This window comes from Oryx dammah, unplaced genomic scaffold (genome assembly GCF_014754425.2).
Source record: "Oryx dammah isolate SB20612 unplaced genomic scaffold, SCBI_Odam_1.1 HiC_scaffold_29, whole genome shotgun sequence".
NCBI lineage: Eukaryota > Metazoa > Chordata > Mammalia > Artiodactyla > Bovidae > Oryx > Oryx dammah.
Window position 1 is genome coordinate 95996169 of NW_024070213.1, and position 25555 is coordinate 96021723.

Below are 25555 nucleotides of genomic sequence, written 5' to 3' on the forward strand. Positions count from 1 at the left end.
AGGCCCCCTGGAGGAGGGCATGGCCACCCACTCCAGTATTCTTGCCTGGAGAACCCCATGGACAGAGGAGCCTGGTGGGCTATGGTCCATAGGGTCTTGCAGTCACATGCATGTTGGCTGAGGCCATAACCACAGTGAGAGTGACCCGGTCTGGGTCAGCTCAAGACAGCTCACTCTAGTGACTGACAGTTGGTGCTGCTGTTGCCTGGGAGCTCAGCTCTTCTGTCATCTGGAGTGTCTTCCGGTGGCCTCACCAGCACAGTGGTCTCAATGTAGACAGACTCAACTTACATGACCCCACGCTGTCCCCAGAGCAAGCATGCTGGAAGAATTGGGTAGAAACAGCCTTTTCTGACCTAGTTCCAAAAGCCACACCATGTCACCTTCACCTTTAGTTCTGAGACATCATAAGGCCATGCCAAATTTGAAGGGAGAAGAATTTAACTCCATCTTTCAATGGGGTTGGACAAGTGTGTATTGAGTAAGAATATATAGGATCCTGAGTTTTACAACTAAGACCTGGAGCAGCCAAATAATTACCTTTTTTAAAAAGAAGGTCTATTTTAAATGGAGGCACAAGCAAGCCTCACAAAGGTGTGTGTGCACATATATATGTGTATCTGATAATTTACATTAAAACTAACCAAATTTCCCTATAGGTTTCTGATTTTGACACAGACTAATAAGATCATCATAGAGTCTACCTGATCAGCATTTAGGAATCAAAGTCTAGCTCATATTTAATGGTCCTTCCCTTTGTGACATTGTAAGAATATGTAGCTAGGATTATTCCCCCTTGGTATTCTTCCTGTAATTTCTGAGTGAGCTAAGTTAGCACTATGATGCCTTGTCTAGCCGTTTTCAGGATGTTATTGAGTCTGATGTCAGAACAGTTCTTGTTAGGGATACGAATAGGGATGACAGGAAAAAAATAATATCCTGTTGGAAACCAAGAAGTAGTCTTTTCATCTGCATTTTGTCACTCCAGTTACATGAGCTTGTTCATGTCACCTAACTTTTTCTAAAAATCATCTGAAAAAATGAAATTTTAATACTGCCTTACCTATTTCATTTGATTGCTGTGAGATTAATGAGGTAACATATTTTCATTTTTTATAAATTGTAACGCTAAGTAAATATAAAGTTTTAATAATAGAATATAAATCTGTTAAGTCTCTCAAGTGAATATGAATTTTCTAGTAATTCAGAGATTGTAGGGTTATGATTTTAATCATTAAGATGACTCCCTAACAACTAAGCTGCAAAAGCCACAAACCTGATTTTTTTTAATGGTAAATCATCAGGGGAACAATGTATATAATTCACCCCACATAGTTCTTGTTATTATAAAATTCTAGAATGACAACATAATCAAAATGATCAGCCATCCAGATATATGATTTTTTGTCCACATCTGAAATGAACCTGCACTTTGGCACTGAACTGTTAAGGCAACTTTGACACTGAACACTAGAATTCACATTTAACTATGTATAAAAGTAAGCAAAAGTGGGAATTAAGACTTGGACAAAGAAGCCCATGAAGTAATAATAAAATGTAGGCAGTAAGTTTTTTCCAAATGAAAGGAAATATGTCTTTTCTTCGTTAAAGAACATTAATTATCAAAGATTTGGCAGAAGTCTGACACTCCTTAATTGCATGAAATTAGCAAACTGACATTTCTGAAAATGGCAATGATCATGAGTGTATAATACAGTTAAATATCCTCCTACAAGGTAGCTGTTCTGTGGTTTGCTGTTTGTCACTGAAAACACTTCATTTCTGTTATTCCTCTGTGAATTATTTCTGTAGTTAGTTCTTAGAATATATTTATGCATGTGCAGAAGCACTTGCATTTTGATATTCAAATTTATAACCATAGCTGACCACTGAATGGGAAACTATAGACTTTTTTCCACTATCATTAGATCAGTAATAATGTGAAAAATTATTTGGAAAGAAATTAGAAGTTGGTGATTTAGATACATTTTCTGTATTTCCAAGGAAATATGAAGATAGAAATATGGTTACCTTGATAATCTACCTTCATATGCTTATATATAATAAAAATCAAAAAGATATCTTCCCAACCTAGTTATTATATACCCTGTTGTAATTTTCCTTTTAATTGAAAACTATAGATTGAATTCTTTTTTCCATGAGAATTTGGTCAATTTCTATCTTGTGCCTGCTATATCCTCAGGCAGGGCCTGCCTAATAAAGTAATGATGTCTAAAAATATTCAATAAGCCTTTATTGAATGAATGAAAGAATGATCTTCAGCACTTCAAGTTTCAGATATGATGAAGAGGTTAAAAAGCATTTCTGATTTGTTATACAGTCTTAAAATATTAATATGAAAATGTTCATATGAATTTGAGTTAATAAAATATCATCTTATATTAATATGGGACAAAGCCCATGGAACAAAGTAAGGCAAAAGGCCTCAGTTCAGTTCAGTTCAGTCGCTCAGTCGTGTCCGACTCTTTGTGACCCCATGAATTGCAGCACACCAGGCCTCCCAGTCCATCACCAACTCCCAGAGTTCATTCAAACTCACACCTATCGAGTCGGTGATGCCATCCAGCCATCTCATCCTCTGTAGTTTAATATTATCTCCATTAACCTTCATCATGATAATTTATTTTAAATGCCGTTCCTTTTGTATAAAAGCAATTTATCCTCATACATCTAGTGGAATGACTATGAAAATGTTTTTTTAATGCCATAGAACATTTAGTTTTTCAATGTATTTACATTTATAAACTAAAACCTCAGTTATTTAGATCCAAATTTAAGTCTGAAAGCAATGCTTTGTGTAATACATTTTAAAGAAGTTACAATCACAAATTTTATTCATTTTATTCTGATTAATACTCATAAAATTGATACTGTTTTGTGAATTAAAACTGAAAGAACCATTCTCTCAAAAGTTTGAATAAATTTTCAAGTTGTTGACACAACAGCATGGTTACATATTCATATAATTTAAATTTTATATGTAGATCTGTGACAGTGCTAAGTTTATCAAAAGAATATTTGATGATTTGGTTAAAGTTCTCTACTGAAAGCGTGTTTATATAGAAAGGTATAGATTTACAAGTCACTCCCACTTATCAAAGAAATGACTCTCTAAAATAAGAAAAATGAGGTGAAACAGACTGTGTACTGAGACATTTGAACCATAACTGGCAAAATATTAATTTTTATTTTATGTGAAAGAATAATCCATGGGTAAATAGTTTGCTCTGTTTATGATTTTTTTAAATAAATCCTTTGACTTTGTTAGAAAAGGTAAAGCAGATATTTTAAACAACAGTTGATATAATTCCTAGAAGAAGACAAATATGATAGTGGAAAACTATCACTGAAATACTAATGTGTTTGTAAACACATTCTTTGTGACTCTGTGGTCATGTGTCCCTTTTTAATGACTGCATGTTGCTTTTCCTCTCCTGCTAGGTCTGGAAAAAGTGCCCAAAGACCTTCCTCCTGATACCGCGCTGCTGGACCTGCAAAACAACAAAATAACTGAGATCAAAGATGGAGACTTTAAGAACCTGAAGAACCTTCATGTAAGAATTGCTATTTTCTTGAGCTATAACAAGATCTGACTCAAAGTATTTTTGAAAACAAAAATAAGGTCAAGAGTGCTCCATGGTAATAAATAAGCACATAAGTGTTTATTAAATTCTCTTTTTAGGGAGTGATGGAGTAAAGCAGGATATTAACCCCTAAAAATCAGAGCCAATTTTCTCACATATAGCCCTATATAGGCTTCCCAGGTGGCTCAGATGGTAAAGAATCTGCCTGCCAATGCAGGAGACTTGGGTTTGATCCCTGGGCCAGGAAGATCCCCTGGAGAAGGAAATGGCAACTCACTCCAGTATTCTTGCCTGGGAAATCCCATGGACAAAGGAGCCTGGCGAGCTACATTTCATGGGGTCACAAAAGAGTGAAACATGACTGAGAGACTAACCACCAGCAACAACTCCTATATAGCTTTAGTATCAGCTGTCTAAAAGATACATTATAAGATTGCTGGGAGAAATATCAATAACCTCAGATATGCAGATGACACCACCCTTATGGCAGAAAGTGAAGAGGAGCTAAAAAGCCTCGTGATGAAAGTGAAAGAGGAGAGTGAAAAAGTTGGCTTAAAGCTCAACATTCAGAAAACGAAGATCATGGCATCTGGTTCTATCAATTCATGGGAAATAGAAGGGAAACAGTAGAAACAGTGTCAGACTTTATTTTGGGGGGCTCCAAAATCACTGCAGATGGTGACTGCAGCCATGAAATCAAAAGACGCTTACTTCTTGGAAGAAAAGTTATGACCAACCTAGATAGTATATTCAAAAGCAGAGATATTACTTTGCCAACTAAGGTCCGTCTAGTCAAGGCTATGGTTTTTCCTGTGGTCATGCATGGATGTGAGAGTTGGACTGTGAAGAAGGCTGAGCACCGAAGAATTGATGCTTTTGAAGTGTGGTGTTGGAGAAGACTCTTGAGAGTCCCTTGGACTGCAAGGAGATCCAACCAGTCCATTCTGAAGGAGATCAGCCCTGGGATTTCTTTGGAAGGAATGCTAAAGCTGAAACTCCAGTACTTTGGCCACCTCATGCGAAGAGTTGACTCATTGGAAATGACCCTGATGCTGAGAGGGATTGGGGGCAGGAGGAGAAGGGGATGGCCGAGGATGAGATGGCTGGATGGCATCACGGACTCAATGGACGTGAGTCTGAGTGAACTCTGGGAGATAGTGATGGACAGGGAGGCCTGGCGTGCTGCGATTCATGGGGTTGCAAAGAGTCGGACCCGACTGAGCAACTGAACTGAACTGAACTGATCTTAATCTTCTCACATTTCATCGATAAAAATCATTCTCTTTCCAATATCTTTCCAGAACGTATTTCAACAGGGGAACAAAATGGACTGATCTTAGTTTATTTCATTGTTCTGTTTTCTTTAGGAGGCTCTAGAGACATGGGTTTGATCCCTAGGTTGGGAAAATCCCCTGGAGGAGGGCATGGCAACCCACTCCAGTATTCTTGCCTGGAGAATCCCATGGACAAAGAAGCCTGGCGGGCTGACTCTGTCCATGGGGTCACAAAGAATGGAACACAACTGAGCGACTGAGCATGCACATGCTGAATCCTTATCTGTATCTGTGTGTGTATTCTGAGTTTTCACTTCCCTCTAATCTATTATAAGGTAACACAGTCTACCAGTCAGGATTCCAACAGGAAAGGGATGTTATAATCAAGACAGTATCTACTTATCAACCTTCAGACAGCCAAGATAAGAAAAGCAATAAACATTTACCCAGTAGGAGAAAATTTACCAGACTTTAAAAAGGAAGCAAAGAATTTTTCCTTGACATTTTAAGATTGCTCATGAAACAGTTAATAAAAATAATAGCACATAATAAAATGACATCATCAAATTACTGAAGTAATGTAAGCATATTATGATATAAGTAGTGAATATTTATGGGCACTAATGATGAGAAAAAAAGAGACATGTTCCTACATCAGGTTACCCAGATAGTGTTTTGAGATAATAAGAGACAAAGGGGTCATGGAGGATTAGCAGAATTTTGAAAGGAGAAGAGAGTTTTCTGGGCAAGAGGAAGGAAAGGCAGAAGAAAATGAGTGAGCGATAAGAATAGAAGATGGCTAAAGTGAAAGATACAGGCTCCAAAACAGTGGAAGCTAAGGCCTGAGCTGGAGATGAACCCTGGACAAGTGGGATCCTTCTCCACTACCAGGACACAGGACATGGGACCCTACTCATCTTCCTCTGGTTTCCATGTTATGATTTCACTGGGAGTGAGCCGATGGAGATACCAACAAAGTTTGTTAGTGATTATTTAAACTAACTATTGAATAAGTTAAAAGAGGCAATAATAAAAAAGTGAATATATTAGCTTCAATAAACAAAAATATAAAATGCTTCACTTTATTTGCATAAATTTACCCTCAAGCTACTTTGTGAGAAAGGAAAAATCTCTTGATCTCAACTTCTTGTTTGTTTAAATATTATCTCAAAAGTTTGTTTAAACTCCTCATACCTTAAATAAGAGATACCTAGCTTCTGTGACCGTCTCACTAAATCTGATGTTTGTAATAATGTGTCCTTTCTTTGCTTGATCCCCTCCTAAGTATGTTTTTAGGCAACTTATCATCTTGGCAATCCCTTTCTTTCTAATTTAAAGTGTAAACTGGAAGAAGAGAGAGAGTTTATTAGAGCTTCTAAACATTTAGAGGATGTTAAACAGCTATTTTTCTCTTACTCTTTCATTCATGATCATTTCTATCCTTGTTATTATGCAAATAAACATAATTTTAGCAAAGAAAGCCACCCTTGAATGAGAAGGGAGAGAAATAAAAATTTACCAAGGATTAAAATGGAAAGGATTTAAGAGAAAAACGTTTACAACTGTACCTCCCTATGAGCGGTACGTACTGCTTGAGAGTAGTTGTATTCTTATAAATAGCATAAAAATAAATAATTATTCTATAAAATAATGGAAAGTTAAACATTATAATCTAACATTCTATGTGTTTCCTTGAGTTAAAGTTTAGCTGCATTCGTGCTCAGTTGTGTCTGACTCTCTGCAGTCGCATGGGCTGTAGCCCACCAGGCTCCTCTGGTCATGGGATTCTCCAGGCAAGAATAGTAGAGTGGGTTGCCATTTCCTCCTTCAGGGGATCTTCCCAACCCAGGGACTGAATCCATGTCTCCTGTGTCTTCTGTGCTGGCGGGTGGATTCTTTACCATTGGCTCACCTGGGAAATAAATCTAGTAAAAAACTTGTTTTAAGTTAAAATGAACAAACATCATCAAGGATTGAATAACAGCAAACATTTGTTTTTTTTTTTTTTGGATTTAATAGATAGGTGTTTTTTCTTTAATTGATTGAAAGTCTTTAAATTCTATAGTGCTTTAATTTTCAAAAAGCAAAGCACTGTTTAGTCATTACTATGGGGCTTGTCTGATGGGTAAGCTGGTAAAGAATCCACTTGCAATGCGGGAGTCCTGAGTTCAGGCCTTGGGTTTGGAAGATCCCCTGGAGAAGGGGATCCTGTGGCTACCCACTCCAGTATTCTGGCCTGGAGAAACTATGGACTGTAGAATAGTCCATGGGGTCCGCAAAGAGTCACTCACAATTGAGCGACTTTCATACATGTACTAAGCACTGTTGCTAATATCTTATATTCATTAACTTATTTAATTCTTATAATTATTCTTAGGAAGTAGACACTCTAGACAACACCTTAATACAGATGAGGGCACACAGACACGTGAAGTTATGCTACTTGCTTATTGTCACACAGCAAATGATAGCCAGAGCTTGAGGTCTAAGCTCAGGAGCAGTCTGGCTCAAGTCTGTGCATTTATCGTTGCCTGTAAATATGATAATAACAATAAAATTCCTTAAAACAACCCCTGGTATAGTATGAGCCCTACATTAGTGGCTTTGGGGAAAGTTGAACATACTATTAAGTTGGGTTTCAACATTTTTTCTTTCAATTTTATTGAACTATAATTAATATACAGCACTATATATCTTCACCAGGGATACCATGGCGACTCAGCCAGTAAAGAATCTGCCTGCAATGCAAGAGACCTCAGTTCGATCCCTGGGTTGGGAGGATCCCCTGGAGAAGGAAATAGCAACCCATTTCACTATTCTTGCCTAAGAAATCCGTGGACTGAGGAACCTGGCAGGCTGCAGTCCACAGGGCCGCAGAGTCAACTGAGCGACTAACACTTTCATTTTCATACAACTTCAAGGAGTACAGCATAATAACTTGGCATACATATATTGTGAAGTGATTACCATAGTGTGTTTAATATCTATCATCTCATACAGATATTAAAAAAGAAGAACAAATGTTTTCTTTGTGATAAGAACTTTCAGGATTTAGTCTCTTAGCAATGTTCAGGCATACCATACCACAGTGTTCATTACAGTCATCATTTTGAACATTGCATTCCCAGTACTTACTGGTCTTAAGACTGGAAGTATGGACCTTTTGACTACTTTCTTTGATGAAGGTGGAGAAAAGGCTTTTACTCCTCCTTCCACCCTATTTTTTTTTGCCATTTTTTCATCTATCCACTTTTTCATCTATTCACTTTTTCATCATCTCTCCCCTACCTACCAGGCTACATCACTTTTTCTTTAGTTACAAAGTAGGTAATTCTGATTTTTTAAGCCTGTGCTTCAGTTTTAGGTTAAATGGCTCTCAGGGCATTTTCTGATCCTCAAGCAACAGTGTCCCTCCTAATTCGGCTTCTCTCAGCCCGTTATCTAAATCATGATAGTCCATTTCTGCTTGTCTTTCTTCTTTTCATCAGTTGATCTCCTGAACAATATATGTGGTTTACCTTTGACTCTTCCTCTGGTTTATTTGGTCTTTGTCATTACTCAATGTAATTAGTCCACTTTTTTCCATATCAACATTTGCCATATAATTTTATAAACTATGCTTTCTTAAATACCTATCCCTGTGTATAGAACTAATGTTAGCCATTCTCAGCAGTACTATATATACATGAGTAACTTTTTTCACACATGGATCTGTTTTATATGAAACTCTAATTTATACAGGTCATGGAAAAGAATCTGCCTACAATGCAAGAAAAGTGAAAGTGAAAGTGAAGTTGCTCAGTGTCCAACTCTTTGCGACCCCATGGACTGGAGCCTACAATGTAAGAAACCTGGGTTCATTCCTGGGTCAGGAAGCTTCCCTGGGTAAGGGAATGGCAGCCCACTCCAGTCTTGCCTGAAGAATCCCATGGACAGAAGAGCCTGGAGGGCTATATAGTCCATGGGGTCACAAAGAATCAGACACAACTGAGCAACTAACACTTCACTTTATATCATGATGATCAAAATTTGTAGTTTATTTATTTTTCTCTTTTCTACAAACAATGCTATTTGAAAGTTGCTTTGCAAGAAAGCAGTCTATACACGTGATTGATTTTTTTAGTCCTCACAACAAGCCCCTGTAGGTGTTATTATTATTTCTGCTTTACTGAAGAAAAAACTGGGGACAAATGTCACACCACCTCCAAAATATAGCAGCAGTTATTACTATAGCATACTCACCAGTAGAGATATTGTCTAGTTATTATCTAGTAAAAGAAGTAATATTTTATTACCTGAAATGGCAGGTAACACATCAGCAGGCTGACTCTTCATAATAGGTTTAACATTCAACATAAAATAAGACAGATTTTTCAGACCAGGTTTAATGCATTTGATTACATCAGCCTTTCAGAATTTCCTCCCACGGATGGCAATTAAGGCCATCCTGTGTTTACATTTAAGCATCCACCATTTTGACTGTTTTTTAATGATGCAAGTCCTCTCTTCTCTCCTATAGCTCTGGCTTTTACTGATTTTTCTGATATTTTATTAATATCAATTTCCTAAGACTTTAACCTTCATGTTTTTTTTTTAACTTTCTGTAATAGTTACTGAAATTTCCTAGGATTTTATTTTAATCAAACAATTCACCTGTGAGGATTAGTTAAAAAGATTATTAACTTATTATTTGTAATAAGTTTTAATTAATCAAATAATGTAAACTACATGAGAATATACATGGTTATTAAACTAGCTATTACCTTCTAAAAATAGTCTTATATTTTTGAGATGGAAGGTTCCCACTGTTCTATTCCTTTTGTTCTTTTCTTGCCCCTTTGCATTTTCACATGTGCCTAAAAACACACCACAATTGAAAATAGAAGTTTCTTAGGTCTTGATAAAATTATCCTAAATTCCTCACGATAAGCCAACAAGTTGACATAATGCAGTGTGGTTCTGTATATACACAGATCATTGGAAGATAACTGAGGTAGTCCAAAAGTAGGTGTAGCAGTATCTATGGTATAACAATAATGGATTACAAATAATTTCTTATATTAGGAGAACTTAGAAACACACATTTTAAAATTACAAAAAATTAACATATTTGACTACATAAAACCATTATGTGCAAAATGAGCAGAAACAGAAGAAAAATATAATGTACCCATAAATCATTTATTAAAATACATTAAACATTAAGAAAAATGAGAAGTTTTGTGACCAAGCAATCCTTTTCCTCCAAAAAATAAAACTAATGGTAGCAAAATAAAAGGAAATTTCTTTTACCTCTCAAGAGACAAGGAAATGCAAAGTAAAGCAATGAACTACAACATAATGTGTTGATTTGCAAACTTTTGGAAAATGATTATATTAAATTCTGTGAGGCTGTGAGATAATTTTACTCTCTTGCCTTGTTGGTGATGGTATAAATTAGTGCCACCATTTTGTCGTGGCTTCCATGACAACAGCCAGTGAAGATAGACTTAGAGGTTGAAAAGCTGACTGGAGAATGGATGTCTGTGGCACTAGATTCTTTCCAGGTCACTCTAGTAATTTCAATATTTTGGAGCATTTATTGTTTAAAAATTAAATAGCTACATCTCTCTATGTATAATCTGCTTTTTATCAAATTTCTCTCCCCTTTTCTCCTGAAGTTCAGGTTCTCATGTGCTTTTCAAGTAATCATATCAGTTTAATTTTTTTCCAATTTCTTCCAGTTTAATTTTTTTCCAATTTCTTCTAAGTTTGCAGATTTCTCTGCTAGTCCCTTAAATGGAATGAAATTACACACTTGCTTGACATACATATTTTTTGAGTGGAAGGTTCTGGAATTAAGATGTTGCTTTTGTTCACTATCTACAGACACTGATTCTCATCAACAACAAAATTAGCAAAATCAGCCCTGGGGCATTTGCTCCTTTGGTGAAATTGGAACGACTTTATCTTTCCAAGAATCAGCTGAAGGAATTGCCAGAGAAAATGCCCAAAACTCTTCAGGAGCTGCGTGTCCATGAGAACGAGATCACCAAAGTGCGAAAGTCTGTGTTCAATGGATTGAACCAGATGATTGTCGTAGGTACAGATATTCTTATAGCTCTAAAACCAGGATTCCAGGGTCACCTTAAGAGATTACAAGTAAGCTTTAGCTACAGGAAGGTAAATTAGCTACAATTTACAGCTCTTAAAGCATGTAGAAATAACAGTAGCTGGGCCAGGAGAAATGGGTATTGAATCTGTGCCTTACAAAAATTTTATTCTTGAACTTGAGGATCTGAAAATGTAGGAAGAAGTCTCTAGGGCTGATGCTTCACTACCTACTGTGGGCCCAAGATGCAGGATTAATTAAGCTGTGCTTAATTAGAGATATTTGGAGAATACCTTTACATTGTGGGAATATAGTCTAGTCTGAACATCTATAAATCATTGCTTTAAATAATGTGTTCTAATGTTTTTCTCTATATGAGATAAAATATTTGTCATAGTATAATTGGCTTGCAAAATGCTAGATTCATATTATTTAACAATATTTTAATATATCTAAATAATTGTCCCATAACAAGTGTGATTTATAAACACTAACTTTTGTTGATTTCTAGGCAAACCTGTGTATGGACCTTAAATAATTTTGTTGTTATATTGTTTTTCATATTATTACTTTTTCCTAAATCATTTCTGTTGTTGTTATTGTTTTTGGTTATTTTAATAACGGAAACTTTTACCACATTTTGCCATCCCTTTGAGACACAAGCCCTTTAATTTCTCTTTTGTATTTTCAGTCAAGTTGTTATTGATTCAAATTTTTTCTTGTTGAGCAGACATTGCTCTGGCTTGCAATTTCCTCAGGTTGTCCTCTAAAAGTTTTGCACTTATTGCATTTATAGAACTTGGCACCAACCCACTGAAGAGCTCAGGCATTGAAAATGGAGCCTTTCAGGGAATGAAGAAGCTCTCCTACATCCGCATTGCTGACACTAATATAACTACCATCCCTCAAGGTGATGAAAATTCTTTTTTTAATATATATTTTGTTCATTCGATATTTTTTAATTAATTTATTTATTTTAATTGGAAGCTAATTACTTTACAATATTTTAGTGGTTTTTGCCACACATTGACTTGAATCAGCCACGGATCTTCAAAGCAATTTGAATATCTAAATCCAAAGGCTTTGACACTAAAAAAAGTATGTCTTTGAAAATTTGAAGGGTGACTCAAATGGCCAACATTATTTCTAGTAAATTCTCTATCCCTTAAAGTGTTCCAGCAAAACTAGCTGGCCACTGGGCCATCCAGGCTGACTGTAGAGATGGCTAGACTCTTTCAGCTATAAAGATACTTATATCTAATGTAAGATGCAAATTAACAGACAATGGTTTTATATTATAGAATTGTGATATCATAAAGAAAAAAATTATAGTTATTTAAAAAATAGACTGCTTTTGTAGTGCTTTGTTTTAAAAAATGATACCATGGAAGAACGTCTGAAATTGAGCCAATTTTTACTGAGTCTCTAATCCCTTAGTGAATTCCATTGCATTTTAGGACATTCTAGTCACTACTCTCTGAATAACAAGATCCACAATGGTCACACTGTAAGAGTGGTGGTTATATGTTGTAAAGAGTGTGGATTTTGGAGTCTGCTTGAGTTCAGACTGTCACTAATTGGCTATGATCTTGGACAAGTTATTCAACACCTATGACACATTTGTAAAATCATAAAGTGGTAATAATATTAGTATCCACTTCATTGGATTGTTTTAAAATTAAATAAATGGAAAAATATCTGGCCTGTAAATAAGTAGTCAGTTATTGTTACCTTCTATTATTCATTAAAAATATTTTAAACACTCATTTAGCTTAGGCAAAGTATAAGCATGGAGAAAGGGCAGTGAATAGGGTCTAGGCCTGCCTTCAAGAAGCTTATTGCCTAGAGCAAAGCCAGCAAGTAAACAGCAATCATCACAGTCACAGGGATAATCTCACCATTCTAAGGTTTAGTCAGGAGAGGCTTTTAAGCCAACAAATCAGCAAAAATAAGTTTCTCTAATTTTCACATTTTTCTGGTCCCAGGTATTCATTTCAGTCACACAAAACCTCCTCCGTATTCTCAAATTTTCTCCTCAATCTGGCCTTTCCTCAGTTTAGATGTCTTGTTCTTGAATTGATACAAAATATAGGTACTTGCCCACAGAAAAAAATTATCCTTTATTGTGCTTCTACTGAAATTTCAGTTCTAGAGAGTACTTAGTCCATAGGATGGTTCTTACTACCCCTTGCCCTCTCTATAGTATTTTTGCTACAAAGTGTTTTTGATACCCATTGATAGCAACTACTGGTATAGATAATAGATAGATGATAGATCAATAGACAGATGATAGACTGATAGATAGATGAAGGGAAATTGATTTATAGTTCACAAAGTACTTTCATATTGGGTCACTGACTTGTTACATGGTAATAGGTAATTTTTATATCACCAGTGCAGGGATTTTATATTTGTAAATATATTTTAATTTACATTTACAATAATACATTTTATTATATATATATATATACACACACACTCTCTAAAGCCTTAGAGCTGTAGGAGGTAAAGTAAAGTAGTTGGAATTTAAAGTCCAGGTATTTTTTATTACTTCATGCTACCAGATGACTTGCATTAAAGCACATTCTTTGATTTTGCTGTTCTTCTAATTACATCTCCTAAATATGTCTCAATAATACATTTCATCACTTAGTGATCAGTTTTCTTTGATTTCTTATATCTGTTTATTACTATGCTAGGGCTCTTTTCTCATCTTTTCTACTTGCTTTTATTTACTAAACTCTTAATAGTATTAAAATCATAATAACTCAGTTTTATTAAGCACTTATGCCAAATGCTTTTCATGAATTCTGTTATATTATGCCAAATGCTTTTCTTGGCTTCTGTTATATGAATCTCAAAATGACCCTTTTAAGTAATATTATCACACCTGTCTTATAATTGAGGAAAATAAATCTGAAAGATATAAAGTAAATTGTGATGGAAGCCTCCAAGCTAGGCAGTGGCACAGCTGGGTTGTGCTGGGCTGATGCCATAACTCATGTGTTTGACCATTTCATTCTGCTGCCATCTTAGGTCCTTCTTCCTGTGCATATCTATACCTGTGTCACGTAAGAGTCTATCTTTCCTAGACTGGTGCCCTTACGCCTGAACGTAGCCTCTTTCCAGGGGTCTTAACTTCCTCATGTTGTCTCCACTCAGAGTGACATCAAAAGGCAGTGGAGTAGATCAGAGAGAATTTAAGTTCACACTGTGAAGTCAGACCTTCCTGGGTAAGAGGACTGACTCATTCATTTAGTTATCCTATGACTTCAGGCTTATTATTCCACACTTCCAAAACCTCAGTTTTGCTACCTATAAAATGGTGGTATTAGTGACACTTCTCTTGCAGGATACTTGTGAGGATTAATAGATATAAATAAGACTTGTACATACACAGTATCTGGCCCAAAGTAAGCTCTCAGTGTATTTTATCTTAAAAATGGAAAAGGAAAAGAAAAAACAGTAACAGGTGTAGAATCTTTGGCTAAATGCTACTGTGGCAGAGGCTGATAATGTTTTTTATAAATTTGGATCTCTCTACCCTCCTATTGCAAACTGCTCTTTCACAGTGAAACTTACCATAACTTTCCTTTTGGGAAACTGATGTCCCCAAAGGGAAGACACTTAGGAATGAGGTAAGAATGAGGGATGTGGTGATGATTGTTGTTCCAGAGACACTACAGTTTTAAAAACACCTTTTCATAGTGACAGGGAAGAAAGGATGCACATTCATTGCTTTACTATATACTCACTTGCTTTATTTATGAGAGTGTTTTAAAAATCCGCATTTATATATTCTGAGACTAAAGTGATTGAAATCCCTTAGTCCTTTATTGACTGTGATTTCCTGACATTTATTTGCAAGAATCATGCCATTGTTATTTCATTTTCTTCAGTGAAGAGCATGTTATTCTCTTTGGCCATCTGGGAGCATACCACAGTCCCCACTTAGTAGCTAGATAACCTACAAAATGGGTAACTGTGAATCTCTGTTACTTCATCAATGAAACAGAATTAATGAAAAATAATTTATATATTGAAAAAACTTACATGAGCTAGGTTAGGAAAATGCTAATCTCAGTGTTCAGCACATAACAGACAGTAAAGCAGAAGTTCCTTTCTTTGGTATCTCCCACATAAATCATCCTACTGTTGAGAAATTAATAGTCATTTTCAAATAAAATATGGAATAAACTTTTACATTAAATGGAGTGTTTTGACTGAGTTCAGTGGGATGTAATGAAAATTTCAAGCCAAACAGAACCTGTGATTTTCCGATTTGATTCATTATAGACAAAGAACCAATCCTATCTGCTAAGCAGATGTTAGTTCTCCATGTAACCAATTTGCTATTTTCTTTGTAGTTGTTGCTGTTCTTGTAAATGGAACAATATGTAGTTTTTAAAAAACTGTATAAAAACATAATAGATCCTCAGATGGCAAGAGGGAATGAAAATATAGTATTTAAACTTTTATACTTACATTACTACATTTTTAGAGGTCATAGCCATTCACGAGGTACTATCCAGAGGTTTAGTTGATGCATTGGATTTCAAATTATTTCCCCAGGTGCCCTACGTATGGCAGGTCACTCGATTATAGGACTCTGTATTCCTCTTGGATAAAGAAATAGTCTTAATTCAAAAGGATCAAGTAAGCTCTTTCTACACATCATGTTACAGAAACATTCGATGTTTTTAGGGAAAAATTGATTAAAACTAAAGCCAGCACAGTATATAAGTGTTAGTTATTAATGAATCTCAGTAAGGAAACACGTGATTAAGGTTGTTTATAGGTTGAACTTATCCATAATTACTTATTTATACTTCAAATGCCAAAAGCTTCATTTTAGAGTCATTATCCCTTGTCAATGGCAGTGTGAACCCATTAACAAAGGTGTGAGAAGCTAATGAGATTCAAAGTTTGACTTCACGTCTACAACTGTATTGACAGTGTCTAGGACAAAAATCTACTTCGTGATAATCTACTACATAGCAAACATCGTTTGTTGAAATCAGTTTAGGAGAAAAGTAGAAATGGCTTGTAAAGTAAGTAAAGTCGCTCAGTCGTGTCCGAGAAATGGCTTGTACTACTTCCGAAAACGTGTATTATTGCAAAAGGGATGAAGGAAAAAGATGAAAAGCAAAACTGATGAATAAGATGCAAAGCAAATCCTTTGAAACTGAGCGTCATTTGGAAAATTGATGACATGTGTCTGCATTAAGTCTTCATACATTCTCTAATGATATTTCTCTGCTAATTTAACTTCCTGTATTTCCATATTGCAGGACTTCCTCCTTCCCTTACTGAATTACATCTCGATGGCAACAAAATCACCAAAGTTGATGCAGCTAGCCTGAAAGGACTGAATAATTTGGCTAAGTAATAATGTTATTTCATAACATTCTATCAGTGAAATGGATCAATATATTAGTGCCTATATGCTCGGAATTAGAAACATGATGATTGATTTTTTGCCTGTACCACAATTTTTGTTTTTGTAACTAATAACCACAAACTTCAGCTTTGCTGAATTATTTAAAAAAAAAAAAAAACTAATGAAATAGTGTACTTATCATAAGTCCACTAACATCAGCCTTATATTTTATGAATACCATACTGTTTTTAGATTAAGATATATCACATGTACCAAGTATTTGATTAAATCTGTATTCTCATTCAATATGTTCTAACTTGATTGTATCAAACTGAAGTCTAAGTAATTATAACATAGTATTCAGAATTTGAAAATGTATTAAAATAAAAGCTACCAGGGCATGAAAATATTGGGCATCTTACTGCATGTATTAGAATACATATCATGTGGTTTTCTAACTCCTGTTCTCTGAAGAATTTAAAATGTCTCTCTGGACATTAAATATACTCTCAATTTTTTTTTTTCTGACCCTTCTAAACTTTTTTTCCTCATAGATGATCATTAATGCCCATTCTGCTTTCTAACCTAATTTCAGTTTTTTTTTATATTTGTAATCTGGCGAAGCAGGAAAAAGAGTATTGGCAGACCCTTTCAACTGTCTTCACGAACAGTCTGCTCCTGATTCACATGTACTGCTGAATATCCTTGCTGAGAAGCATAGTGTTATGCCAAATAGGCTCACTCCTTTTTTTGCACATAAATTTCATCATGGATAAATAAATACAAAGCATATCATTTATCTTTGAGAAATATGTAAAAGCAGATGTATATATAATGCAGTTTTCCCCTGTTTCTGTGGGTATCCCCCAGTGACCCAGGGGAGCATGAGGGATGGAGGTGGTATATGCATGTGACTGTCCCTGGTATCTCAAATGATAAGAAATCCATTGTCTAAAGCAATTTTAATTAGTCTCTAATGGAGAAAATAATATTCAAAATAGTGTTACCTACCTTTATGTGTTAAGCCACTCTAGCTAGAGAGAAATGTAGGAAGATAAGTTGCATTTCTCACTGTGTGGAAGTGTCTTTGAAAGAAAGTGAAGTTGCTCAGTCCTGTCTGACTCTTTGCGACCCCATGGACTGTAGCCTACCAGGCTCCTCAGTCCATGGGATTTTTCAGGCAAGAATACTGGAGTGGGGTGCCATTTCCTTCTCCAGAAGATCTTTGCAACCCCTCTCCAGGGATTGAACCTGGGTCTCCTGCATTGTAGGCAGACGCTTTACCATCTGAGCTACCAGGGAAGCCTTAGGACAGCTATTATTATTGGATTATTATCAGTAGTATTAGGAGGAGTATAAGTAGTAGGGATTGCCAATAGTATAAAATTCTAAATGTGGTAAATCATTCATAATATTGTGCCATTTTAGAAAAGTAAGTTTATTTTGTACTGAAAGTGGTATGGAGACTTTAAGATTCCACACTTTAAAATTAACATCACATACTTTTTATCAAACAGAAGCATAAAGAGCTAATAAACTTTGAGAAGGTCAATAGAAATGAAGATTTTTGTTTAAAAAGATTTTGAATTCCAGTCATTAAATAAGAGAAAATTGCCTCACTGGCCAAGCAAACTTTCTCAATTCTTGAATTGATTAAATACATTTCTCTTTGGAATCAAGTTCAGAAAAATCTATCTCATAAAGCATCAAATCCTTATGTTGTTTGCTCCTCCCTGATTCTGGAACATGAGAGGTACATTGGTGCTGAAAATCACAACTGTGAAAAGGAGAAAAAAGCAGCCACTAATCTCAGAACATTGTTGCAGGGCAAATATTCCAATTACTTATTAGGAACAAGTAAAGAGAAAATCCTGTATGTCCCTCTGCAAGAATATGAAGTGGTTTTTCAGGCAAACTTCCCTTTTCTTATTAAGCATATATAACCATATTCTCTCCTAATAGGTGGAATTTTCTTTGATGGAAAGAATCATGGTTTTTGAGCCACGTCTCCTCTGCTCTCACAAGCCTAGAACAAAAGTCTTTAACATAATAGGTTCTAAAAAACATTTGATGAGTGAATATAAATTGATCATTGAAAATGTAGTTTCCTTCAATTAGATTATTAGGAATATTATATTCTAAGAAATGTATTAGTCCAAATTGGGTATGGGACTTGGATTGCTATAAGAACTAGGAGTCAAGGTTCTGAAATAGAAAAGGAAAGACCAGAAACAAATGAAAGTGTAAGACTAGGGAAAGACAAAATATTATGGGACAAGGTGCCAGGCTGATAATCAACAAGTAAGGCAAGCCACCTGTGTTATCAATAGCCTAAAGTCAGCACACTTTAATCTCAGTTACTTCAAATACCAAGTCATGATGAAAATTGGAAGACTTTGGTTACCTAAAGTGAAAGTCACTCAGTTGTGTCCGATTCTTTGCAGATCCTATGGACTATACAGTCCATGGAATTCTCCAGGCCAGAATAGTGGAATGGATAGCAGTTCCATTCTCCAGGGGATCTTCCCAACCCAAGGATAGAACCCAGGCCTCCTGCATTGCAGGCAGATTCTTTACCAGCTTAGCCATCAGGGAAGCCCTATGTCAACATCTAAATCCCAAAAGGGCTCAAAAATCTCAACTCACTGAAGGCAAGCAGGAATCATTCTTCAAAAAGGGCCAAGTCTTTTTCACTAAATTTGAAGGACTTCAAGAGATTCTTCTGCTTCCTCTCCCTTTGAGCTTTCTGGTTCTCTTCCACTGCTTTGTTGCCTCCTCTCTCTCTGCACTTTTGGATTGACAGCACCCTGGTGCTGACAGATACTAATGCTGAGAATGTTGGGTCCAGTGGTTCTGTCTTCAAGTCAGCTTCTTCTGAGTTTTGAGTCAGATTTACTGTGAGGGAGAGCTTCCATGGTGGCTCAGTGGTAAAGAATCTGCCTGCCAGGCAGGAGCCACAGGTTTGAACCCTGGGTCTTGAAGATCCCCTGGAGAAGGGCATGACAACCCACTCCAGTATTTTCGCCTGGAGAGTCCCATAGACAGAAGAGCCTGGTAGGCTCCAGTCTATAGGGTCGCAGAGAGTCGAATATGAATGAAGTGACCTAGCACGCCCTGTGAGGGAACATCAAAGCTGCAGACTCTCACTTGTTAAACATTTAATTAAAAAAATACAACCCAGAACCTTGAGTGACATTGTATGAGAAATGGAAGAGGGGGCAAGATAAGGGTCAGAGATCAGGGCTCTAGGGCTCATAGCTCAGAGATCAGTGTCAGAAGCCAGGAATATTGATACCAGGCATATTCTGACAGTAACAGATTGTCATTGATAGACTCTTTTAAACATATTTTCTGTTGAGCTTTCTGGCAGGTAGATTTGTTGACATTACAAACTTTCACTTTTTATTTACAACAAATATATTTGTACAATAAAAATACAACTGCTTGATTTACAAAGTGACCCAAATATTAATAGTGTCCCTTTCATTTTGCCTCAGTTGAGTTAACTGCATTCATTAAACAATCAACTCTTGATCACATCAAGCTCTGGGTTAGTACCAGATATACAAGACACTCACTTTTCTCAAAGCAAGACACACAAGTACACAGCCCCTTGAGTGTTACAAGAGGGTGACAACAGGGTGCTATATGAGCAGCATTCACTAGGGGCAGACTGTATCTGAGATGAAACCTTAAGAACAAATGGGCTCTATCCAAGCTCAGATAGTTTGGGGAAAATCACATTAGGCAGAGGTAATAGTACAAAAACAAAACAAAACAAAACAAAACAAAAATGCCTTTCCTATTGTAAGAAGGCATCCATGTGCAGTGGATCCATTCATTTCTGTTTTCTGTTGCAGGTTGGGACTGAGTTTCAACAGCATCTCTGCTGTTGACAATGGCTCTTTGGCCAACACTCCTCATTTGAGGGAACTTCATTTGAACAACAACAAGCTTGTCAAAGTGCCCGGTGGGCTGGCCGATCATAAGTACATCCAGGTAATATAAAGCCACTAACTATTGTGAGGAATATCTAGGGAGCAAATCATCCCTATGGGAATGCCTGGAGGCAGGAAGTTCTGCTTAGAAATGTTTTTGCAGAGAGATATTTTTAATGTTTCTACATGAATTTTCATTCTGGTTCTGTGAGATATATAAGTTTAAATTAGTATTAATTTTTAAAAAATTAGGACTACTACCTTGAACTTACTATATTACTTGCTTCCAGAATGTATTTTTCATGAAGCAGGGTAGTTTCAAGTCACAGATCAGTGTAACAAATACATAGTGTTTATATATCATCTGTAATCTATGGATATGAAATAAAATAGTAGTTTTAACTTTGAGTTTCAACAAACATCTTGTAGGTCAAAAGACAATGTTTACCTAGCTGTGTGACTGAATTAACTTCATATAAATTATCAGTTATCATGTATTCTTAAAGATAAGAAGATATGGTTCAGTGGTTCACTATGCTAATAGAGCTTTACAGTTCATAAATCTATAAATGTAGGTCATGCTTATTACTTTAAGTAGTCATAGTGATTTTATATATAACAATATAAGATTTCCATTGTTATCTTGAGGAAATTAAACAAACATGTTATTTAAATTGTGTATTTTTAAAAGATTATATATACAAAAAGCTCAATATATAGTGTGACTGTGGTCACAGAGAAAAAATTAACAAACATGCCGTTTTGAAATCTTTGTTGAATATCAGCAAATTTCATGGACATTTACACAGGGTCCCACATTCAAAAGGACCTTGCTCTTAGTTTCCCATTTCCAATTGGCATCTGTGTAGTCATATTACCTGCATTTCTCGAGGCTTTTAGCGGTTTCACCTACTCTACTTTTTTTTTCTATATCCATATAGTCCAAATATTTTTAGTAAAATTATATATATCCAACTATCACCACAATATAGTTTTAGAATATTTTGATTACCTCCCAAAAAGGCCTCTTATATATTTATTTCTATTTGTTCTCAATCTCGTTCTCAGGCATAGGGAATCATTAATCTGTTTTTTGTCTCTATATATTTATCTTTTCTAGACATTTCTAAATGTAATCATACAAGGTGTAGCTTTTGTGGTTGGCTTCTTTCACTTATCAGAGTAATTTAAGGTCATCCATATCACAGCATGTGTCAGTAATTCAATCATTTTTATTGATGAATTGTACATCATTGTATGGATATACCACATTTTATTTTGCTAGTACTATACCTTTTGATAACTGTAACTTCTGATTATGTTTAGAAATGAGAAATGAAGTTCCTCTAACCTTGTTCTTATTTTTCAAAATTTTGGCTGTTCTTGTTTCTTTGCATTCCATTCAAATTTTAGGGCCAGCTTGTTCATTTCTTCTCAAATAGATTGCTAGGGCTTCAATAGGAATTGTGTTGAATCTACAGATCATTCAGGAAAGAATTTTCCTTGCAATAACTTTGAGTCTTCAAATGCACAAACATGGAATATCTCTCTATTTTGTCTTTATTTTCTCACAGCAATATTTTGGCATTTTTAGTATGCAAGTTTTACAATTTATTAAGGTCATTTCTAAATTTTGTGTTATTTTTGGTGCTGTTATGGATGGTTTCCTTTAATTTTATTTTTGATTTTTTTTGTTAGTTTATAGAAATTCAGTTGATTTTTGTGCATCTATCTTCTGTCCTAGTGCTAGTGTCCTATGCTAAAATTATTTTCAGTTGTAGTACTTTTAATACATTCCTTTGGATAGTCTACACTCAGGATCTTATAATTTGTAAATAAAGAGATTTTAATTATTCTTTCTCATCTGAATTTTTAGAATTTCTTTTCTTGCTTCACTGCATTGGCTAGAATCTATGGTACAATGTTGGTAGAAGTGATAGAATTAGACATCTTTGAACACTGGGGTACATGTGACCTCCAATTAAAAAAAAAGAAATTAGACATCTTTGTTTGATCCCTATTTTACAAGGGCAATCAACCTTTTGTCATTAGGCATGATGCTAGCTATAGGTCTTTTGTAGATGCTCTTTATCAAGTTAAAAATGTTTCCTTTGATTTTTAGTTTACTGAAAATTTTTATCATAAATGTATGTTTTTTCCCAATGTTTTCTCTTTCTGTTGAGATGATTATGTGATTTTTGCTTTTATTCCTTTAATATGCTATATTAACTTAATTGATTTCCAGTTAAATAAATTTAAATCCTTGAGAAAAATCATGTTTGGTTTTGACCATGGTGAACAGTCTTTTTTTTATATATATTGTGATATATAATTTCCTAATATTTTGTTAATTTTCTGTCTATATTCATGTGTGATATTTTGACTAGAGCTTTCTTTTTTGTGATGATTTTTGTTTAGCTGTAAGAAAATATTGACCTCATATAATGAGCTGGAAATTTAATTTCCTTTTTACACAGACTAACACTTGCTTTATGTCTTGATATTTCCTTCTCTTATTTTAACTATTAGCCATAGACTCTCACCAAGCACCTCTCCTTTCTTTTTAATTATTGTTAAACAATGGAGACTCTCCAATGACAACAAGAAATTTTCAAAGTTTGAGAATCACATGCACACATACACACACACACAAACCTTACAGATATTGTTTTGATATTAATATCCCTTGTTTCTGTTTCTGTAAGACATCTATTGTTCTTTTCATAAAACTTTTCTTAATCAAGACTTTTCACCAGGATATGAATATAAATATTCTGGTGAGTGGAACAATATTTCAAGTCAGTTATTTTAAGGAAGGACCTCATAGATTTTATAGCTTGCTTAAGAAATTATTGCTTTACCATTATATTTTTGCCTTGGTTTATGGTCAATCACTTCTATTCTTCAGAATTCACATATAAATAATGGGAGTAAAAAAATTCATTTTCAAACTTCTTTTTAAGTCTGATATTTAGTTTTGCTAAAAAAAAAAATCTGAGCAAATGGCCATTGTCTTAAACATAATCATAAAATATATTTCAGAAAAAATTTCTAATGAACTATAATGTTATATTCATTGAATAGAACTTGTAACATAGAATACATTTTTGTTAAAAATTTCTAGGTCTGCTTATTCCAAATACAGTGACATTCATGTATTTCTTAGAGTTTGTGATTTTTAATTCTGATTCTAATACTCTATACCCTCTCATACTTTACTATATTACTTCCTTATTTTAGGTAATTCTTTAAATAGTCTATAATTTTATCTTTGCCCTGAAGATATAATATTCCATATGGACACAATTTATGAAATAACCATGAAATCATTCATTTATTCATTTAACACATATTTATTGAACATCTACTCTGTTCTAGCAGACACCAGAGATATAGTCACAAATAAAGCAGAACAGGTTTCCCGCCTCATAGAGCTTTTATTTTAGAGGAGCAAAACAGACAAAAAGCAAATATAGTGATCATTGCTCTGAATAAAAATAAATATAATTGGAATAGCAAATAGCAGAATGGGATAGTCAAGAAAGACTTCTTTGGTAAGGATAAATGAATTACATGAGTCAGCCTGGCAGACATCTTGGAGTTTATGGCAAAAGAAGGATATGGTGTGTGTCAACCTGAGGAGAGACAGTACTCTAGCTGAAGAGAAGCAAGTAGGTCAGGGAGGTTGGGCTGAACAGTGAAGAGAGATGAGCTCAGAGTAGAAGGATGGCCAGATCAAGTAGGATGTGTCATTGTGAGAACTTTAGCTTTTGCTCTGCATGAGATGGGAAGCTGCTGGGGTACTGAGGCAGGATGATATAACTTGCTTAGTTTTTAAAATAATAGTTGGAAGGAAGGAAAGTAAGAAGGTAGAAAAGAGAAAGAAAAAACAGACTTCAAGAAGGCAAAAGAGGAAACAGGAAGATCAGAGCAGCTTCAATAATTTAAAAGGAGATAATAGTGGCTTTGCATAAGGTTATAGGAGTAGATATGGGGAGAAGAACTGGATTACACTTTTTTTTTTTAAGGTTACACTAGCAGGATTTGTTGATGGTAGGGCAAAAAGTGTAAGACAGGGAGAGTCAAGGATAATGACAATGTTTTTAGCCTCAGTCATCTGGAAAGACTGAAATGCCATATACTGAGATGAGGAAGACTAAGGAAGGGAAAAACAAGATTAAAAAGGGGAGAGAAATCAAACATTTGGTTTGATAAGTATTAAGATATTTAAACTGAGGGATGAGCATGCTAAAAAAGAATTAAGTGTTTACATGTACGGTCTCCATATATTTAGAGAAAAATAACCATGTGCCATTATTTGGGTTGCAGGTTGTCTACCTTCACAACAACAATATCTCTGCAATCGGCTCTAACGACTTCTGCCCGCCCGGATACAACACCAAAAAGGCTTCTTATTCAGGAGTGAGCCTTTTCAGCAACCCAGTCCAGTACTGGGAGATCCAGCCATCCACCTTCCGATGTGTCTACGTGCGTGCTGCTGTTCAGCTTGGAAACTACAAGTAGCTCCCAAGAAAACCCTCATTTTTATAACCTGGCAAAATCCCATTAATGTCATTGCTCGGAAAAAAAAAAAAAAGAAAGAAAATTAGATACTGGAAATCTATCTGCAATGTGGATGTTTTTCCCACATGACTTATTATGCATAAAGCCAAATATGCAGTTTAAATAATTGCCTACAATAAAAAAATATTTTGCCTGCCATTTTCAGAATCCTTTTTTGAAGCTTATTATTGATGTTAACTGAGCTATTGCAGATATTCTTATTTTACTAATGTAAAATTTGGAGTAAACAATTTTAGTAGAGCATTTAATTTCCAGAAAGAATCAAATAAAGATGGTATCAATCTTCTGTAACTCACGGCGGGGGATTAGCTCCGTTGACATAGTCTAGCAATGTATTCATCCCCATTAGTATTGATAAAGCCTCATTTGAGTGTGTAAATTCAATCCAGGCTATGTAAAATTTTTGCTAATGTCATTGTTTTGAAAAAAATAAATTCACAAGTACATTTAAAATTACTATTGTATAAAGGCGTAATTTTAAATCTTCCCTAAACTCAATCTGCTGAAGAGAGTAGACATTGCTTTCTTGATAAAAACAGCACATCTTTTCAAGTTCTCAGATTTGTATTCTACCCCTGTCCTTTGATGTTTGTGTATTATAACTTACTTAATCTATATTCAGTGTTAAGCTGATAAGGCACAAAACTGACTTTTTCTTATTGGTCTAAAAAAATAATATTTTC

General features: G+C 35.1%; 1 protein-coding gene across 2 annotated transcripts in view; it reads left to right on the top strand.

The window, feature by feature from the left end:
* Positions 1-25320, top strand: part of DCN (decorin) — a 38023-nt gene extending 12703 nt beyond the window's left edge. For both annotated transcript variants that reach the window (XM_040234424.1, XM_040234425.1), the window contains exons 3-8: positions 3463-3575; positions 10748-10961; positions 11767-11880; positions 16262-16355; positions 20211-20349; positions 24618-25320. In XM_040234424.1, the coding sequence (XP_040090358.1) occupies positions 3463-3575; positions 10748-10961; positions 11767-11880; positions 16262-16355; positions 20211-20349; positions 24618-24812 (869 nt within the window). In that variant the 3' untranslated portion in view covers positions 24813-25320. The remainder of the gene's footprint in view (positions 1-3462; positions 3576-10747; positions 10962-11766; positions 11881-16261; positions 16356-20210; positions 20350-24617) is intronic.
* Positions 25321-25555: the final 235 nt, after the last annotated feature.